Source organism: Cervus elaphus, chromosome 14 (genome assembly GCF_910594005.1).
Source record: "Cervus elaphus chromosome 14, mCerEla1.1, whole genome shotgun sequence".
Lineage (NCBI taxonomy): Eukaryota > Metazoa > Chordata > Mammalia > Artiodactyla > Cervidae > Cervus > Cervus elaphus.
The window spans coordinates 36,829,149-36,850,101 of record NC_057828.1 but is presented as its reverse complement, the minus strand read 5'-3'; the positions used below and the strand labels follow the sequence as shown (position 1 = coordinate 36,850,101).

At 37.7% G+C, this 20,953-nt stretch overlaps 1 protein-coding gene across 1 annotated transcript in view; it reads left to right on the top strand.

The window, feature by feature from the left end:
- KMO (kynurenine 3-monooxygenase) overlaps nt 1–20,041 on the top strand; it is a 63,098-nt gene extending 43,057 nt beyond the window's left edge. Inside the window, 6 exon segments of the mRNA XM_043923551.1 lie at nt 4,437–4,494; nt 15,758–15,840; nt 17,022–17,123; nt 17,212–17,271; nt 19,245–19,382; nt 19,385–20,041. Of these exon segments, the coding sequence (XP_043779486.1) occupies nt 4,437–4,494; nt 15,758–15,840; nt 17,022–17,123; nt 17,212–17,271; nt 19,245–19,382; nt 19,385–19,447 (504 nt within the window). The 3' untranslated portion in view covers nt 19,448–20,041.
- The last annotated feature ends 912 nt before the right edge of the window (nt 20,042–20,953 follow it).

The window sequence follows — 20,953 nt, the reverse complement described above, 5'->3', positions numbered from 1 at the left end:
AGGAAACCATCAACAAATGGAAAATGCAACCTACTGAATGGGAGACCTTAATCAAATCCAAAAAGAACAAAATTAGCTGCATTTGAATAACTTGGTCTTTGCAAATGTAATGTCTGATAAAGTGTTGATATCCAAAAATATATTAAACTCATATAACTCAATGTCAAGGAAACAAACAACTGGATCTCAAAAGTGGACAGAAGAACTGAATAGGAATTTTTCCAGAGAAGGCATAAAGATAGCCACAGGCATATGAAAAAATGTTCATCATCACATTTGCATTAGGGAAATGCAAATCAAAACCACCATGAGATATCACCTCATATTTGCTAGAATGGCTATCATTAAAAAGACAACAACAAACATGTGTGTCAAGGATATAGAGAAAAGGGAATTCTAGTACCCTGTTTGTGGGAATGTAAATTGGTGCAACTACTATGGCAAACAGTATGGAGGTTCCTCAAAAAATTAAAACCTGAACTACCACACGTTCCAGTATATATATCCAAAGAAAATGAAAATGGTATATATCCAAAGAAAATGAAAATGCTACTTCGAAAAGATATATGCCACCCCATGTTCATAGCAGTATTATTTACAGTAGCCAAGATGTGGAAACAATCAAAGTATCCATTAACAAATGAATGGATAAAAAAGTAGTGGTATGTATATACGATGGAGTATTCAGTTCACTTCAGTTCAGTTCAGTCACTCAGTCATGTCTGACTCTTTGCAACCCCATGAATCACAGCGCACCAGGCCTCCCTGTTCATCACCAACTCCTGGAGTTTACTCAAACCCATGTCCGTCGAGTCGGTGATGCCAGCCAGCCATCTCATCCTCTGTTGTCCCCTTCTCCTCCTGCCCCCAATCCCTCCAAGCATCAGGGTCTTTTCCAATGAGTCAGCTCCTCGCATCAGGTGGCCAAAGTACTGGAGTTTCAGCTTCAACATCAGTCCTTCCAATGAACACCCAGGACTGATCTCCTTTAGGATGGACTGGTTGGATCTCCTTGCAGTCCAAGGGACTCTCAAGAGTCTTCTCCAACAGCACAGTTCAAAAACATCAATTTTTCAAGGCTCAGCTTTCTTCACAGTCCAACTCTCACATCCATACATGACCACTGGAAAAACCATAGCCTTGACCAGATGGACCTTTGTTGGCGAAGTAATGGCTCTGCTTTTTAATATGCTAATTAGGTTGGTCATAACTTTCCTTCCAAGGAGTAAGCATCTTTTAATTTCATGGCTGCAGTCACCATCTGTTTTGGAGCCCCAAAACATAAAGTCAGCCACTGTTTCCACTGTCTCCCCATCTATTTCCGATGAAGTGATGGGACCAGATGCCATGATCTTAGTTTTCTGAATGTTGAGCTTTAAGCCAACTTTTTCACTCTCCTCTTTCATTTTCATCAACAGGCTCTTTAGTTCTTCTTCACTTTCTGCATAAGGGTGGTGTCCTCTGCATATCTGAGGTTATCGATATTTCTCCCGGCAATCTTGATTCCAGCTTGTGCTTCTTCCAGCCCAGGGTTTCTCATGATATACTCTGCATATAAGTTAAATAAGCAGGGTGACAACATACAGCCTTGGCGTACTCCTTTTCCTATTTGGAACCAGTCTGTTGTTCCATGTCCAGTTCTAACTGTTGCTTCCTGACCTGCCAACCATAAGAAAGAACGAAAATTTGCCACTTGCAACAACATGGATGAACCTGTATAGTATTATGGTTAGTGAAATAAGTCAGACAAAGAAAGACAAATTCTGTTTGTTTTCATTTATATGTGGAATCTAAAATATAAAGCAAATAAACGAATATAACAAAACAAACAGACTCACAGATACAGAGAACAAACTAGTGGTTACCAGTGGGTAGAAGGGGAGTGGGAGAGGCAAGAAAGAAAAAGGGGATACAAACTGTACAAACTGTAATATACAGTACATAGTATATAGTACATAGTATATAGCCTATATTTTATAACTTTGTATGGAGTATAATCTATAAAAATATCAAATCACTAAGTTGTATATCTGAAACAAATAAAATATTGTAAGTCAGCTATACTCCAACTTTTTTAAAATTAAAAAACACATCAATTTTAGCTTGGATACATGTGTGGACTCTGGCATTAGAACTCCTTTGTTCAAAGCCTAGCTTCATGATTATTAGAATATGTTCCCACACAACTAATTTTACTTCTTATCTGTAAAATTCAGAACTTTTATTTTTAATACTTTTTGCTTTATTATTTCTTGGTTTTTTTTTAACAAGTTTTTTGGGGGGGCAATAATTGCTTTACAATACTGTGGTGGTCAACACAAATCAGCCATAATTACATATATATTCCTTTCTTCTTGAGCCTCCCTCCCCCCAAAATTCAGATTTTAATAGGACCTATCTTATAGGAATTCTCCAGGAATAAATGAATTAATTAAAGAATTTAAGAGTATTATCTCATCACTATATTATATCTCTTATCTCTATATTCCTATAGCATTAACAGGCTATATAATCAACAAATTTATTTGCCTCAGGTATAATACTGATATGCATAACTAATATAGAAATATTTTATTTCTTAACCTTTACATATTTCTATATGATCTTAAAACCATAGTTTGATTTCCTAGAATGCAGGAAACATAGCTTTCTATTTTCTTCTCCCTACTGCACTTAGCAGAGTACCTTACTAATTTTGTGGATTTGTTGATTAGAAATTTGCTTTAATTTTGACTTATGGGGAATGAGTTCATATGCAAGTTCTATGCTGTCATTAAATTGCTCTAAATGTGAATCTTAATTCCCTAAATAGTTTAAATATTATTCTAATGCTCATGGTAGAACAATATAATTGTTTTTGCTTCTTTAAGAAGCAATAGAATTGTCAAAATTACAAGTTAATCTAAAATGTTGATATTCTAAATTTATATCTATATCTACATATACTACCACACAATTGCACTCATCTCACATGCTAGCAAAGTAATACTAAAAATCCTCCAAGCCAGGCTTCAACAGTATGTGAACCATGAACTTCCAACTGGATTTAGAAAAGGCAGAGGAACCAGAGATCAAATTGCCAACATCCGCTGGATCTTTGAAAAAGCAAAAGAGTTCCAGAAAACATCTACTTCTGCTTTATTGATTATGCCAAAGCCTTTGACTGTGTGGATCACAATAAACTGTGGAAAATTCTTAAAGAGATGGGAATACCAGACCACCTGACCTGCCTCTTGAGAAATCTGTATGCAGGTCAAGAAGCAAGAGTTAGAACTGGACATGGAACAACATGGTTCCAAGTTGGGAAAGGAGTCGTCAAGGCTGTATATTGTCACCCTGCTTATTTAACTTATATGCAGAGTACATCATGAGAAATGCTGGGCTGAATGAAGCACAAGCTGGAATCAAGATTGCCAGGAGAAATATCAATAACCTCAGATATGCAGATAATACCACCCTTATGGCAGAAAGCAAAGAAGAACTAAAGAGCCTGTTGATGAAAATGAAAGAGGAGAGTGAAAAAGTTGGCTTAAAACTCAACATTCAGTAAACTAAGATCATGGCATCCAGTCCTGTCACTTCATGGCAAATAAATGGAGAAACAGTGAGAGACTGTTTTTTTGGACTCCAAATCACTGAAGATAGTGACTGCAGCCATGATTTTAAAAGACACTTGCTACTTGGAAGAAAAGCTATGACCAACCTAGACAACTTTCTAAAAGGCAGAGACATTACTTTACGAACAAAGGTCCATCTAATCAAAGCTACGGTTTTTCCAGTAGTCATGTATGGATCTGAGAGTAGGACTATAAAGAAAGCTGAGAGCTGAAGAATTGATGTTTTTGAGCTGTGGTGTTGGAGAAGACTCTTGAGAGTCCCTTGGACAGCAAGGAGATCCATCCAGTCCATCCTAAAGGAAATCAGTACTGAATATTCATTGGAAGGACTGATGCTGAAGCTGAAGTTCCAGTACTTTGGCCACTGGAGGCGAAAAACTGACTCATTGGAAAAGACCCTGGTACTGGGAAAGATTGAAGGCAGGAGGAGACGAGGACTACAGAGGATGAGATGGTTGGATGGCATCACCAGCTCGATGGGCGTGAGTTTGAGTAAACTCTGAGTGTTGGTGATGAACAGGGAGGCCTGGCGTGATGCAGTCCATGGGATCACAAAGAGTCAGACATGACTGAGAGACTGAACTGAACTGAACTGATATATATAAATGAATAAATTGGGCAAAGACAAAACCATCAAACATGCAGTTAATGGCATTTTAAATCAGAATTCAATACCAAGTGTGATTATTCAGCTGTTACATACTAGTTTAGCATACAAATATCCTGTGAGTTATCCCACCAGTGAAAATTCTATTCAAAATTGCTAAAACAAGCATTTATTATTTCCAGTTTATTTTTTCCCATTTTTTCTTGTTTTAGGGCTTTGAAGACTGCTTGGTATTTGATGAATTAATGGATAAATTCAATAATGACCTTAGTAAGTAAAATTTCTCAATGGGACATGGTTTAGTCTTGCTGATTAATTGTACACCTATTTCTGATCGTGGAAGATTTCAAATCATGAATTAGATTTCCTAATCAGAATTATAATTTTTTCTTTTAATGCTCTATGCCACTGTTGTTGCTCATTGCAGACAAGAAACACCCAGAGAGGAAAAGATAGTTTCTTTTAAGTTTTTTTTTTTTCTTTTAAGTTTTTACATGGAGGTCTGTACCAAGAAAAAAAGTTCTGAGTACCAAAGTTTGGTGAAGGTATACTCCTTTCTGGGCTTCCCTGATGGCTCAGATGGCAAAAAATCCACCTGCAATGCAGGAGACCCTGGTTTGATCCCTGAGTCAGGAAGATCCTGGAGAAGGGAATGGCTACTCACTCCAGCATTCTTGCCTGGAGAACTCTATGGACAGAAGAGCCTGGCAAGGCTACAGTCCATGGGGTCACACACAACTGAAACTACCTAGCACACACACACACCCCTTTATCTCCCTCTCAGTCTAGTTAAAGCCCATGCCTATATCCCCTACAGCTTGCCCTCAGAACACCTTTGGAAGCTCCAGCATTTTTTTGTTTTTTGCTTTGTCAAAGTTTGCATACAATACTTCCATTTGCCTTTTGATTAAAATGAATTTTACAAATAATTTTACAAGTATTGAAGTTTTAAATTTTTATATATAACTCTGAAAATAAGTTAAATGTACATAATTTTCATCTGTAAAAGAAATTGAAAACAATAGAACTGGATAACTTTTACTGCTTCTCAGCTTCAAAGGTCACCTCTGAAATTAAACCAGTGGCAGATAAGAGACTACTTAGAGAACCATTTTTAATCTACACCCATATTCCAGCCTTTTTTCTTTTAATTTCTTTTTTTATTAAACGATCGTTGCTTTACAGAGTTCTGTTGTTTTCTGTCAAACCTCAACATGAATCAGCCATAGATATACATATATCCCCTCCGTTTTGAGCCTCCCTCCCATCTCCCTCCCCACCCCACCCCTCTAGATTGATACAGAGCCCCCGTCTGAGTTTCCTGAGCCATCCAGCAAATTCCCATTGGCTGTCTATTTTATGTATGGTAATGTAAGTTTCCATGTTATTCTTTCCATACATCTCACCCTCTCCTCCCCTCTCCCCATGTCCATAAGTCTATTCTCCATGTCTGTTTCTCCACTGCTGTCCTGTTAATAAATTCTTCAGTACCATTTTTCTAGGTTCTGTATATATGTTAGAATACGATATTTATTTCTCTTTCTGACTCACTTCACTCTGTATAATAGGTTCCAGGTTCATCCACCTCATCAGAACTGACTCAAATATGTTCCTTTTTATGGCTGAGTAATACCCTATTGTGTATATGTACCACAAGTTCTTTATCCATTCATCTGTCAATGGACATCTAGGTTGCTTCCATGTTCTGGCTATTGTAAATGGTGCTGCATTGAACAATGGGATACATGTGTCTTTTTCGATTTTGGTTTCCTCAGGGTATTTGGCTAGGGGGTGGGATTGCTGGATCATAAGGTGGTTTCCTCCTAGTTTTTTTTAAGCAATCGCCATTCTGTCTTCCATAGTGCCTGTATCAATTTACATTCCCACCAACAGTGCAAAAGCATTCTCTTTTCTCCACACCCTCTCCAGCATTTAATGTTTGTAGACTTTGATGATGGCCATTCTGACTGGAGTGACGATACCTCATTGTAGCTTTGCTTTGCGTTTATCTAATAGTAAGTGATGTTGAGCATCTTTTCATGTGTTTGTTTGTCATCTATATGTCTTCTTTGGAAAAATGTCTGTTTAGGTCTTTCTCCCACTTTTTGATTGGGTTGTTTGTTTTTCTGGCATTGAGTTGTATGAGTTGCTTGTATATTTTGGAAATTAATCCTTTGTCAGTTGTTTCATTTGCTATTTATTATTTTCTCTCATTTGGAGGGTTGTCTTTTCACCTTGCTTAAGGTTTCCTTTGCTTTGCAAAAGCCTTGAAGTTTAATCAGGTCCCACTTGTTTACTTTTTTTTTTATTTCCACTACTCTAGGAGGTGGGTCATAGAGAATCTTGCTTTGATTTATATCATCAAGTGTTCTGCCTATGTTTTCCTCTAAGAGTTCTATAGTTTCTGGTCTTACATTTAGGTCTTTAATCCATTTTGAGTTTACCTTTGTGTTTGGTGTTAGGAAGTTTCCTAATTTCATTATATTACATGTATCTGTCCAGTTTTCTCAGAACCATTTATTGAAGAGGCTGTCTTTGCCCCATTGTATATTCTCGCCTCCTTTGTCAAAAATAAGGTACCCAAAGGTGCATGGGTTTATTTATTGCTTTTCTATCTTGTTTCATTGATCTATGTTTCTGTTTTTGTGCCAGTACCATACTGTCTTGATGATGGTAGCTTTGCAGTATAATCTGAAGTCAGGAAGGTTGATTCCTCCAGCTCCATTCTTTTTTCTCAAGACTGCTTTGGCTATTCAGGGTTTTTTGTGTTTCCATATGAATTGTGAAATTTTTTGTTCTAGTTTGGTGAAAAATGTCATTGGTAATTTGGTAGGAATCAGATTGAATCTGTAGATTGAATTTGGTGGTATCATCATTTTCACAATATTTATTCTTCCTACCCAGGAACATGGAATATCTCTGCATCTGTGTATGTCCTCTTTTATTTCTTTCATTAAGAGTCTTATAATTTTCTGTGTACAGTTCTTTTGTCTCCTTAGGTAAGTTTATTCCTAGATATTTAATTCTTTAAGTTGCAGTGGTGAATGGGGTTGATTCCTTAATTTCTCTTTCTGATTTTTCATTGTTAGTATATAGAAACATAAATGATTTCTGTGTATTGATTTTGTATCCTGCAACTTTGCTAAATTCACTGATTAGCTCTAGTAATTTTCTGATACTATCTTTAGGGTTTTCTATGTACAGCATCATGTCATCTGCAAACAGTGAGAGCTTTACTTCTTTTCCAATCTGAATTCCTTTTATTTCTTTTTCTTCTCTGATGGAGGTAGCTATGACTTCCAGAACTATGTTGAATAATAGCAATGAAAGTGGACACCCTTGTCTTGTTCCTGATCTTAGGGGAAATGCTTTCAGTTTTTCACCATTGAGAATAATTTTTGCTGTAGATTTATCATATATGGCCTTTACTATGTTGAGGTAGGTTCCTTCTATGCTCATTTTTTTGAAGAGTTTTAATGCATGCTGAATTTTGTCAAAGTCTTTCTTCTGCATCTCTTGAGATTATCATATAGTTTTTATCTTTCAATTTGTTAACATGGTATACCGCATGGATTGCTTTGCATATATTGAAGAATCCTTGCATCCCTGGAATAAACCCAACTTGATCATGGTGTATGAGCTTTTTGATGTGTTGCTAAATTCTGTTTGCTAAGATTTTGTTGAGGATTTTTTTTTATGTATGTTCATCAGTGATATTGGCCTGTAGTTTTCTTTTTGTGTGTTGTCTTTGTCTGGTTTCAGTATCAGGGTGATGGTGGCCTCGTGGAATGAGTTTGGAAGTGTTCCTCCCTCTGCAATTTTTGGAAAGAGTTTTAGAAGGATAGGCATTAGCTCTTCTATAAATGTTTGATAGAATTCTCCTGTGAAGCCATCTGGTCCTGGGCTTTTGTTTTTTTGGTAGATTTTTTTATTACAGCTTCCATTTCGGTGCTTGCAATTGAGTTTTTCATAGTTTCTATTTCTTCCTGGTTCAGTTGTGGAAGATTGAACTTTTCTAAGAATCTGTCCATTTCTTCCAGGTTATCCATTTTGTTGCCATATAGTTATTCCTAATTGTCTCTTATAATCTTTTGTATTTCTGCATTGTCTGTTGTAACCTCTCCTTTTTCATTTCCAATTTTGTTGATTTGATTCTTCTCTCTTTTTTTTCTTGATGAGTCTGGCTAAACGCTTGTCAATTTTGTTTATCTTCTCAAAGAACCAGCTTTCAGTTTTATCAATTTTTACTATTGTTTCTTTCATTTCTTTTTCATTTATTTCTGCATGGATCTTTATGATTTCTTTCCTTCTACTAATTTTGGTTTTTTTTTTAATTCTTCTTTTTCCACTTGTTTTAGGTGTAAAGTTAGGTTGTCCATTCAATGCTTTTCTTGTTTCTTGAGGTAGGATTGTATTGCTATACTTCCCTCTTAGAACTGCTTTTGCTGCATCCCATAGGTTTTGAGTTGTCATGTTTTCATTGTCATTTGTTTCTAGGAATTTTTTTATTTCCCTTTTGATTTCTTCAGTAACCTGTTGGTTATTTAGAAATGTGTTGTTTAATCTCTATGTGTTTGTGTTTCTTACAGTTTTTTCCTTGTAGTTAATATCTAGTCTCATAGCATTGTGATCAGAGAAGATGCTTGATACGACTTCAATTTTCTTAAATTTACTGAGGTTTGGTTTGTGACCCAAGATGTGGTCTGTACTGGCGAATGCTCCATGTGCACTTAAGAAGAAGGTATAGCCTTCTGCATTTGGATGGAATGTCCTAAAGATATAAATGAGATCCATCTCACCTAATGTATCATTTAAGACTTGTGTTTCCTTATTAATTTTCTGTTTTGTTGGTTTGTCCATTGGTGTGAGTAGGGTGTTAAAGTCTCCTGCTAATATTGTGTTACTATCAATTTCTCTTTTTATGTCTGTTAGTGTTTGTCTTATGTATTGAGGTGCTCCTATGTTGGCTGCTTAGATATTTACAATTGTTACATCTTTCCCTTGGATTGATCCCCTGATCATTATGTAGTGTCCTTCCTTATCTCTTGTAATCTTCCTTATTTTAAGATCTATTTTGTCTGATATGAGGACTGCTACTCCAGGTTTCTTTTGCTTCCCTTTTGCATGGAATATATTTTTCCATCCTTTCACTTTCAGTCTATATGTGTTTTTAGGTCTGAAGTGAGTTTCTTGTAGACAGCACATATATGGGTCTTGTTTTTGTATCCATTCAGCCATTCAGTCTTTTCATTGAAGCATTTAATCCATTTACATTTAAACTAATTATTGATATATGTGTTCCTATTGCCATTTTCTTGTTTTGGGTTTATTTTGTAGATCTTTTTTCTTCTCTTGTATTTCTTGACTGTATAAGTCCCTTTAACATTTGTTGTAAAGCTGGTTTGGTGGTACTGAATTCTCTTAACTTTTGCTTGTCTGAAAAGCTTTTTATTTCTCCATCAATTCTGAATAAGATCCTTGCTGGGTACTGTAATCTTGGTTGTAGGTTTTTCCCTTTCAATACTTTAAATATATCCTGCCATTCCCTTCTGGCCTGCAGAGTTTCTGCTGAAAGATCAGCTGTTAAGTGTATGGGGTTTCCCTTGTATGTTACTTGTTGCTTCTCCTATGTTGCTTTTAATATACTTTCTTTGTGTTTAGTCTTGTTAGTTTGATGAGTATGTGCCTGGGGTGTTTCTCCTCAGGTTTATCCTGTATGTGGGACTCTTTGTGCCTCTTGGACTTGATTGGCTATTTCCTTTGTCATGTTGGGGAAATTTTCAACTAAAATCTCTTAAAAAATTTTCTCATACTCTTTCTTGTTCTCTTCTTCTTCTGGGACCCCTGTAATTCAAATGTTGGTGTGTTTGATATTGTCCCAGAGGTCTCTGAGACTATCTTCAGTTCTTTTCATTCTTTTTACTTTATTCTTCTCTTCAGAAGTTATTTCCACTATTTCATCTTCCAACTCACTGATTCATTCTTCTGCTTCAGATATTCTGCTTTTGATTCCTTCTAGAGTATTTTTCATTTCTGTAATTGTGTTGTTTGTCTCTGTATGTTTATTATTTAATTCTTCTAGGTCTTTGTTAATTGATTCTTGCATTTTCTCCATTTTGTTTTCAAGGTTTTTGATCATCTTTACTGTCATTATTCGGAATTCTTTTCCAGGTAGTTTGCCTATTTCCTCTTCATTTATTTGGACTTCTGTGTTTCTAGTTTGTTTCTTCATTTGTGTTGTATTTCTCTGCCATTTCATTATTATTTTTAATGTATTGTGTTTGAGGTCTCCTTTTCCCAGGTTTCAAGGTTGAATTCTTTCTTCCTTTTGGTTTCTGCCTTCCTAAGGTTGATCCAGTGGTTTGTGTAAGCTTTGTATAGGGTGAGATTTGTGCTGAGTTTTTCTTTGTTTGTTTGCTTTTCCTCTGATGGGCAAGGCTGAGTGAGCTGGTAATCCTGTCTGCTGATGACTGGGTGTGTACTTTCGTTTTGTTTGTTGTTTAGATGAGGCATCCTGCACAGGGTGTTCTTGGTGGTTGGGTGATGCTGGGTAGTGTATTCAAGTGGTTTCCTTTGTGTGAGTTCTCACTATTTGATACTTCCTAGGGTTAGTTTCAGAGAAGGCAATGGCACCCCACTCCAGTACTCTTGCCTGGAATATCCCATGAACAGAGGAGCCTGGTAGGCTGCAGTCCATGAGGTCGCTAAGAATTGGACATGACTGAGCAACTTCACTTTCACTTTTCACTTTCATGCATTGGAGAAGAAAATGGCAACACACTCCAATGTTCTTGCCTGGAGAATCCCAGGGACGTGGGAGCCTGGTGGGCTGCCGTCTATGGGGTCGCACAGAGTCGGACACGACTGAAGCGACTTAGCAGCAGCAGCAGCAGCAGCAGCAGGGTTAGTTCTCTGGTAGTCTAGGGTCTTGAAGTCAGTGCTCCCACTCCAAAGGCTCAACGCTTGATCTCTGGTCAGGATTAAAGATTCCACAAGTGGTTTGTTATGGCATTAAGTGAGATTAAAGCAAATATCCGAAAATGAGAAACCAAAGATGAACTCCAGACAAATGGCAGTTACAAAATCAGGCAAATAATAATTAACATAATAGAATATACACATATACATATATACTCATAAGCAAAGTCAAAACAGTTCAACAAAAATAGAGTAGATTGACCCGGCAAACAAAGGAAATAAAAAATTATATCTACAAGAAGAAAACTAACTAAAGCACAAACTGGAAAACAAAACTAAAGCAAGGGCCAATTGGGAAATAAAGCAATAAAAATAAAACTAGCAAATATGTTGAGAGGAAAGGAAAGAAAGAAAAGAAAGAAAGAATAGATATGCAAAGTAAAATAGAGGTAGATAAAGAAGATTTATATACATTCAAGATTAACTGCAAGGGGAAAAAGACAATAGGAAAAGCAAACAAAGGAATAAATGTAGAAAAAATAATAATAGATTTAAAAAATTAAAAAGAGGAGAAAAGAAAAAAAGGAGGGGGGGGACTCCACAGAACTGCAAAAGCCCAATGTAGAGGTAGAGGTTTATAACAATAAAAAATGTGACTGAGAAAAAGAAAAAACAAAAAAACTCAAAAGCTTAATTAGATTTCATAGTGCCAGTTAAATTGACAACTACAACAGTTGTTGTAGTTGTACAGCAGGCGGGGGGGGAGGAAAAACAAAAAAGATCCAAAAGAATCTATGGAGCAAGTCAAAACATAAGAACAATAAATGATAAGAATAACAAATGTTTTTCTTGAGTCACTGCTGTCCTTTCCCTCAATGGGAGTCACAGTCCACCTTACCTCCCTAGGATGGCCTCCAAAACTGTGCTGATCTCTGGACCTGCTGTGGGGACAGCTCAGATTCTAATCTGGTTCTACTCCTATGTGTTCTTGCCTCCAATGTCCACAGCTATCAGAACTAGTGCATTTTCTTTTGTGGGAGCTCTCGCTGACCATTTATGTATTCCATAGACACAGAGTCTGCCTAGTTGATCGTGTGGATTGAATCTGCAGCTTGTACAGCTGGTGGGAAGGTTTTGGGTCTTCTTCTTTAGCCACACTGCCCCTGGTTCAATTGTGGTTTTATTTCCACCTCTGCATATGGGTCACTCACTGGGGTTTGCTCCTGAGGCTTCCCTGGAAGACTTGGGTTTGCCCCTGTGAGGGCCAGGTGTGGAGGTGGTGCAGCTGCTTGGGTCACTGGGGTTCTGGCAGCATCAGGTACTCAGGGGAGTTGGCGGCCAGGGCAGCAGGAAATATACTGCTCGAGAAGGGTATGGCAACCAGTATTGGCCAATACGCTCCAGTATTCCCTGGAGAACCCCACTCCCTGACAGAGAAGCCTGGCAGGCCACAGTCTACAGGGTCGCAAAGAGTCAGACACAACCAAAGCGACCCTGCGCCCATAGACACAAGACTTTTTGCCTGTGGCAGCTCTGCCCTAGTGAGAGTTGAGCATGAAGTTGGCACAGCTGTTTGGCTTGTGAGGACCCTAGTGGCGCCAAGTGTGCGGGGACATGGACTGCCCCCACTGCAGGAGTTATGGCCCTAACAGAGTCTTGTTTCGAGCCTCTGGTAGCCAACGATCAGTAGGCCTCTTTGGCCAGTCTTTCTCTGTAGCTCTGTCCGTTCAGGAACTTAGAGGGCTCCCTTGCCTGGGGTCCTTCTCTGTTGTTCCATGCATCAGGCACATAGAGGGGACCCCTGGCTGGGATCCTACTCTCTAGATCAGCAGCGCATCAGTCACTCAAAGGGCACCCTGGGTGGGGTCCTACTCTGTAGTTCAGTGCGGTCAGGCGTTTGAAGGGCAAGCCTGTCTATTGTTCAGCTGCGGGTGCTGGCGTGTGGGGAGAGAGAGGCTGTGGTGATGGCTCCACACCCTACGTGTGACTCAGCAGTATCGCCTGGCTTCCATGGCTGCCTAACTTTCCTCTACAGGCATTTCCCACCACACAGGCATTTCTCCTCCCTCACGTCTCTATCCATCTCTTCAGAGTCAACAGCAGCCCTTACCCTGGGATTGCTCCACAATCCCTAAACTCCAGCTCCCAGCCACTGCGCCTTGCAGGAGACCTGTGTCCCTGTCCGGGGTATGTATGGCTGCAGCAAGGACTGTCTGATTCTCATTCCATTTAGGCTGCCACAGATCAGCTGTTTCACTCTCAGCCTTAAATGTTTCTCCTCTGACTCAGACAATTGCCCCGATGTGGGGATCGGACTCCTGCTTCAGTGCCCCCACCCACTGAGGGCAGGTCCAGTCCTACTAACACTCCTGCTTTTTCCCCTAGTTCCTTCATCTACCAAGTCTTGCGTGATTCTATATATTCTTATCCTCTGGTCAGGTACTCCTGTCCGCTCTCAGATGGTATTCTGCATGCACTTCTGTGTCTGAAGGTACATTCCTGATGTATCCATGGAGAGAGTTGTACTCCATGTCCACCTACTCCTCCGCCTTCTTCTTTTCTCCAGTTTCCAGTCTTGACTTGCCAGCTTATTAGCCCTGTGACCTTGAACAAGTCATTTTATCTTTTTAAAGTCTCATTTTTTCCCCATCAATAAAGTGGGGATAATACCAGCTTCAGAAAGCTGTGAAGGTTAAATCAAATGACTTGTGTAAAGTGTGTGTTTTTTATTTCAAGCCTGATTCACAGACACAAACTAGTGATTACTAGTGGGTAAAAGGGTAAGGTGAGGGGCAAACTATGAGGGATAAAGTAAATAAGCTACAAGGATATACCGTACAACACAGGGAATATAACCAATATTTTATAATAACTATAAGTGAAGTATAACCTTTAAAAATTGTGAATCACTGTGTTGTACCCCTGTAACTCATATAGTGTGACTGTGACTGTTTGTGTGGGCTCAGCAGTGTTCAACTCTTTCGCAACCCCAAGGACTGTAGCCTGCCAGGCTCCTTTGTCCGTGGACTTTCAAAGTGGGTTACCACTTCCTACTCCCAGGCTCCTCCCAACCCAGGGATCAAACTCCAATCTCTAGGGTCTCCAGCAATGGCAGGTGGATTCTTTACCATTGCACCTGCTGGGATATCATACATCAGCTATACCTCAAAAAAAAAAAAAAAGTTTAAAAAAAGGCTGGAATAAAGTAAGCTCTGAGTAAAAAAAATGTTAAGTGTTATAGGGTGTCAGTGAACAGTATGGTACTGAACCTGAAAAGATTATGGATTCTAGGGTAAATTTCTTCTGGATTTCTTACTTCCTTTCTCAGTTATTTCATGCAGATGCTCAGGATCCAGAGGTATTCCGTTTCCTCCCTTCTTAGCCATTGTGTGATTGGTTAGCATGTGATGACAATAGTGGAGATAGACTGAAAGCTTATATAGCAGAACATACTGTCAATACTGGTTTTAGTTATAAGAGATTGAAGACAAAACTAATTATCACAACAATAACTAACATCACTGAACATATAATATGTGTTGGGGATCTTGCAATGTTTTTTTAATGTATTATCTCATGAAAAACGTGGGACATAGGTACTATTCTCGTCCCTGGTTTACAACTGAGGAAATTTAAGCTTAGAGTTTACAACTTAGGAAATGTAAGCTTAAGTAACTTGCCCAAAGCCCAGTAGCTAGTAAGTGATGAAGCTGGGACTTGTACTCATGCGCACTCTCTGACTTTAGAAATGGCTTCCCCAAAATGGGAGCTGTTTGGCCCTGTGAAGTTACATTAATCATTACTTTATCAAATACTTATTCAGTATTTACCATATACCAGTTTAAGTTTTCAAACATGAGTAAAACATGGAGCCTTCCTCTGGGAGACAAGAGAATAATGGAGGAGCTGATGTTTAAGCTAACAAAGTGAGCTGAGGTGAGTGTTAGTTGCTCAGTCATGTCTGACTTTTTGTGACCCCATAACTGTAGCCCTCCAAGCTCCTCTGTCCATGGGATTTCCCAGGTAAGAATACTGACGCAGATAGCCATTCCCTTCTCCAGGGGATCTTCCTGACCCAGGGATCAAGCCCAGATCTCCTGCATTGCAGGCAGACTCTTTACTGCCTGAGCCACCAGGGAAGCCAGAAGAGAAGTCTGTTTCTGCCTGGTTTAGAATCAGGGACATTTCACATGTGAGGCGAATGTTATAACCACTACACTACAGAAACAGGTGACTTAAGTTCAAATGAAACAAATTTACATGGGGTAGCAAGGAAGAACAAAAAGGAGAGTAGCAACATCTAAGGATTTGGAATCACTTTAAAGTCATTTATATGAACTGCTTTCCATTTGTGAAGTAAAAAATAATGATTTACTAATCTAGTATATTTCATAGTCTTTATCATAAGCTTTATTAAACTAGGTGATGGGAAACGTCCATGTGTTATTGCTCAGTATTCATAGATTGTTGGTCATACAGCTTTGTTGTCCGTAGTTTTATAAGGTTAGAGAGAAAACTGGTAGACAATACACCATTTAATTTAAAGTGTATAGAGTTCAGCCCATTTTTTTACAGACTGTTTTGGGAAAGATATCTTATTTAACTTGGATTCTAGGTATGTGTCTTCCAGAATTCTCAAGATTTAGAATTCCAGATGACCATGCAATTTCAGACCTATCCATGTACAATTACATAGAGGTAAGTGAGAAGGTTTTGTTATTTTCAATAAGATCACGCACTGATATTCTAATAAAGGTTCTTTAATTTTTCTTTGTTCCAGCCCCATCTCACGCATGCTGTGTAAGAATAGGTGCCAAAAGAAAACACACACACACAGGGCATTCCTTTTTACATGGTTGAGATATGAAGCCAGAGACAGTGATAATGACCCCACACACCATCTTCATCTATATTTCAGGGACATTTAGGAGGTAACAAAAACAAAAAAGTGTCTAGTTTCAATATCTGATCATTCATAAGCTCAAGCCTTAGACATTTAGTAGAGTTAGTAATACACTGTTTAATGAAAAAATATTTTTGATATGAGTTAATATATTTGGAAAATTTTAGAGACATTGATTAACCTTTCCATTCTTAACATTATAAGCTGTAAACTTAAAGTAGCATTAAATAGTCTTTGAGGGGTTTTGTACTAAAAGAAATATGTAACACCAAAGAAATTCACAGTCAGTAGATTAATACTCAGAAGAAAACCACAATTCCATTTTGAGCCAGTCACATGAAAACTCACAGTGAATGACTATGGTTATAGTTTTTCAATCAAATGAAAAAAATTTACAAGATAAATTTTTAGAAAGAGTGTAGCTATTTTCCATCTCTCCTGAAGACAGAAAGAAATAAAGTAGACTTCAACTTGAGCGGAATTTTTTCATATGTGGTGAAGGTAAGCTTCTGTAAGCTTCTGGAATTCTCATTGAGATATCTTGCCTTGTCTTAAAAACAAGACAATTATAACATAAGATTTAACCTCAATATGGAATAAACCTAGAGGCATAGCTTTAAACAGATCTCTTCTTGCCAAAATAATGTTGCAAACTGACCAGGAAATAACAGAAACTAATCAAATCTTTGGGCTCACAGACAACTCACAGATTCATGCAAACACTTGCTGAAATAGAATCGACCCTGGAGCAAAATAGAGTTCTAACAGGGTTTGCATAATTGCTGTACCTTTTCAAGTTACTGTCCTCTGACAATGGCCGAAAAGGAAATGGCTGAAATGGATAGGAAGCAAGAGTTTATTTGACTACTTTGAGTCTGGCTTTGTGGTGAATGGGAATGAAGAGTGACACTAAGTTGTAAGCAATTAAAAGGTACTTTTTAAAAGATATTCTTTGAGACTCCTTACATTATTACAGATGCGAGCACACGTCAATTCAAGGTGGTTCATCTTCCAAAAGAACATAGAGAGATTTCTTCATGCTATTATGCCATCTACCTTTATTCCTCTTTATACCATGGTAAGGTCTGGATTCAAGACTTTTCCTCATTTTAATCTTCTGTTTAGCCATTATAGAATACTTAAGAATACTTTTTAAACTTTTACAGGTCACCTTTTCCAGAATAAGATACCATGAAGCAGTGCTGCGTTGGCACTGGCAGAAAAAGGTGGGAACAAGTTACACTTACTTGTAATTTGATATGTTGAAGTTCACAGTGTTATGGTTATGTTTACCTCAGACAAATACAGAAATAACAAAACAGACACCAAGTGTTTGCCTTCCGATAAAAAATGTCCTGGCTACACAGGTGACAGAATGCCTAATGAACAAAATTACAAAGAAGAGGCAACTCTTGAAGAGAAGAAAATTCAAAAAAGAAACTGATGCTAATATTTCTAAACTTTTTACTTTATTTTAGTAGCATGACCTTTTACTGTTATTTAGCAGTTGACTTTCTTCATGCAATACTCCTATGGGTTTAATTTATAAAATTGGGCAAAATCCTTTAGGATTGACTGGTTTGAATATTCTTTCGAAGGCCTGTTGCTGAAGCTAGAGCTCCAATACTTTGGCCACCTGATGCGAAAAGTTGACTCATTAGAAAAGACCCTGATGCTGAAAAAGATTGAGGGTAGGAGAAGAGGGTGACAGAGGGTGAGATGGTTGGATGGCATCACTGACTCAACGGACTTCAGTTTGAGCAAACTCTGGGAGATAGTGCAGGACAGGGAAGCCTGGCGTGCTGCAGTCCATGGGGTCGCAAAGAGTCAGGCACAACTTAGCAACTGAACAACAAGTACAAATAATTCTATTTCTGAAAAAGACAAAACCGGTAATACAAAATTATGTTTGTTCTTTGAGAAAAACATCTAAGTATTGTAGTGATTGTCAATGACTTAAGATGGGAATGCAATGAGATTCCTTCCAATGCTGAGATTTCTAGGATTTTAACATAAAAAAATTGGACAAGGTCAAATCACTTATAAAACACAATCTAATTCCAATGTAATGCTATGCCACATTAATTTTGGGCAGTCGACTCACAGATGCCATTAAATGGAGATTCAGATTCCTGATCTTCCCCTGTGGAAATGTTACAACTTTATTCAGTAAATAAATAGTTCTATTTAGTATGTAGACACTGAGCTAGGCATGCGGATGAACATGAGGCAGTCCCTACCCTTGGCATAGCTCAGAGACTGGTACGGGAAGTGGAGACCTGAGGTGGAGAGGCACTGCCCTGGAGGACGATGGTCATAGACCTGGGGAAGGAGGGTGGAAGTTGAAAAACCCTCTCAGACATTCAGAGCAGCAAGTATTTGGTGGAGCAGGAGGAAGCTCATATGTGTGAGAACGACAAGAGAAGGAGCTGGAATAGCAAGTAGGACCTGAGACGTCATGAATATTATTTTAAGGAAAATCGGAAGACAAAGGAGACCTGTAGCCTCAGGTGTGGATTTTAGAAAGATTACTTTGCTGTATAGAGACTAGATTGGGATGAATAGAGATTTATTCATACAGAGATGAATAAAATAAGGTTCCTGGCCCTCAAAAAGCTAAAAGTCCAAAGGGGAAAGAGATAGCAATAGGCAGTTAAATGTAGGACCAAGGGTGTAATGTCAGAGGCCAGGATTATAAGGGAATGCACACAACCCGGGCTGGACTCCTCGGCTTGTATGGTTGATGGACTGTAGATGGTGAAGGTGCCTAAGTCTTTGAATGTGCATCTTCCAAGTCACAGAGGTTCACTGGACCCATCACTCTTCTTAGGGACACTTCGTGCAGGGTTTGAGCAGTGACGGAATCACCTGTGGCTTCTTCCAAGACAGAGTTCATAGTTCTTTTTTTTTTTTTTCAACTGTGGATTTCTTTGTGGCTGGACAAAGACTGAATGCTAACAATTCTTTATACAGAACATGTGGATTCAGGAATTTCTGGGAAGAGAGAGGAGAGAGAGGAAGGCAGGAAGCTTCAAATTACCAGCCATTGCAGGACTTCACCTAGTGGTCATGCAATGAAATCTCTGTTTCACACTAAAGAACAAATAGAAAAGTGAAATAATGTTGTTTAAGAATGAAGTCTATTTTCAAGATTTTAATCTCTGAACAAATAAAAGGAAAGTTCTTACTCTTTTTGCAGGTGATAAATAGAGGACTTTTTCTCTTTGGAACGCTGATAGCTGTCAGTTGTACCTACCTACTTATGCGCTACAGATCGCCCAGACCCCTGGACTACTTGAGAAGACCATCAGAGTGGGTCACTTACTTCCAGAATACAGGACATGTTTCCCTGTAAATTCCTTGGAGTCACTAGAACAAATTCCTAATGTCATTAGCAAGTGATAAAAAGATCCTGAAGTAGCAAATATTTGATTTCTCTGAAACCAAAAGAGGAAAAAATCATGTTTCCATTACCATTTAATTCACTAATGGAAGATATTTATCAGCTTATAATCAAATCCAATGTAGAATTTCTCTGCAAGTTTATTGTAATTATTGAAAAAATAACCCATCACTTTCAGTTGTAAAATGCAGTTTTCCCACAGCACTATTGTTAGGTCAGATCATTCTAAATATAAAAGCACAATGACTAAGATCTCTTTCACTTCTCAAAAAGTAAGACCCTAAAGACCTCAAGAAGTCACAATCATACTTTTCTTTAAAGCACTTAATAGAAATCATGATAGGATTGACTTAACACCTGGGACTAAAAGTCATAATTTGCCTAATGGATTAGTACTAATTGTACTTTTCATCACTTGGATGAAACTTACTCAAACACAGGGCTCAGATTTTCTTGCTAAAACTAGAAGTATATAAGCAAAGGGGGCTTTCTCAAGAGTTCAAAATGAATCAGTTTTATTTCCCAGTCTTCAAATGCCAGTATTACCTTCTGAGGATTTTTTAAATTTATTTTTTAATTTAAAAAAATTTGTGGTTAAAAAAAAAAAAAAAAATTTGTGGTAAAAGTCATAATATAAAACATACTATTTTAATCATATTTAAGGCTATTAAAGCCATACTAAGTGAAGGGTAGAAAGAGTCTTATTTATAAATTAAATATCTATATATATAAAGGTAGAAAGGAAACAGTTTCACAGAAAGATGAAGCCATGTTTATTCCATTTCAGAAGCAACTTATTAACATTCTTAAACTATATGTTGCAAACCCAGGGGTAAACTTGATGTTTAAAAGTTCATTTAGAACACTAGATTGTGAATCAGAAAAGCAAAGCTCTGGTCCAAGATTCAATATAAACTAAATGTGTGACATTGGACATATTTTTAACATCTCTGGGCCTCTGTATTATTTCTGAATCATTGGATATACTTTGTTAAATGCATTAATTATCTTACAGGAAATCATTATTCTTCCAAATCATGCGATTTTACATTTCTTTTAAGAATGTCAGTAATTTTCACAGAAATACTAAAGTTTCAGAATCATTGATAAGGCCTGGAAAAGTTTTTTTTTCCTCCTAAAATCTCCACCGAATACCTTCAAACTATATTACTCAATTTTAAAGAAATGTATGAAATCAGACAACTTAAATTTTTACGTGGAGAACTTCTGTCTTTTCTAGATTATATAGACATGCTTATTTGCACTGACAGTTGGAATTTGTTTTTGTTGTTATACATGATCTTATGTTGTCATAACTTAGAGTATTAACTTAAATATGATTTAGAAATACAGGAATAAAGAACAATTCAGAGAAAACAAAAAATAAATCTGTTTCTTCAGAAACAAAGCAAAAAAGTTCATTTAGTGAATACTCTTTCTTTGGTTCTTCCTTCTTCAATAGGCCAACTGAATCATTTAGCAGTCTTTCAAATGTGATTAATTAT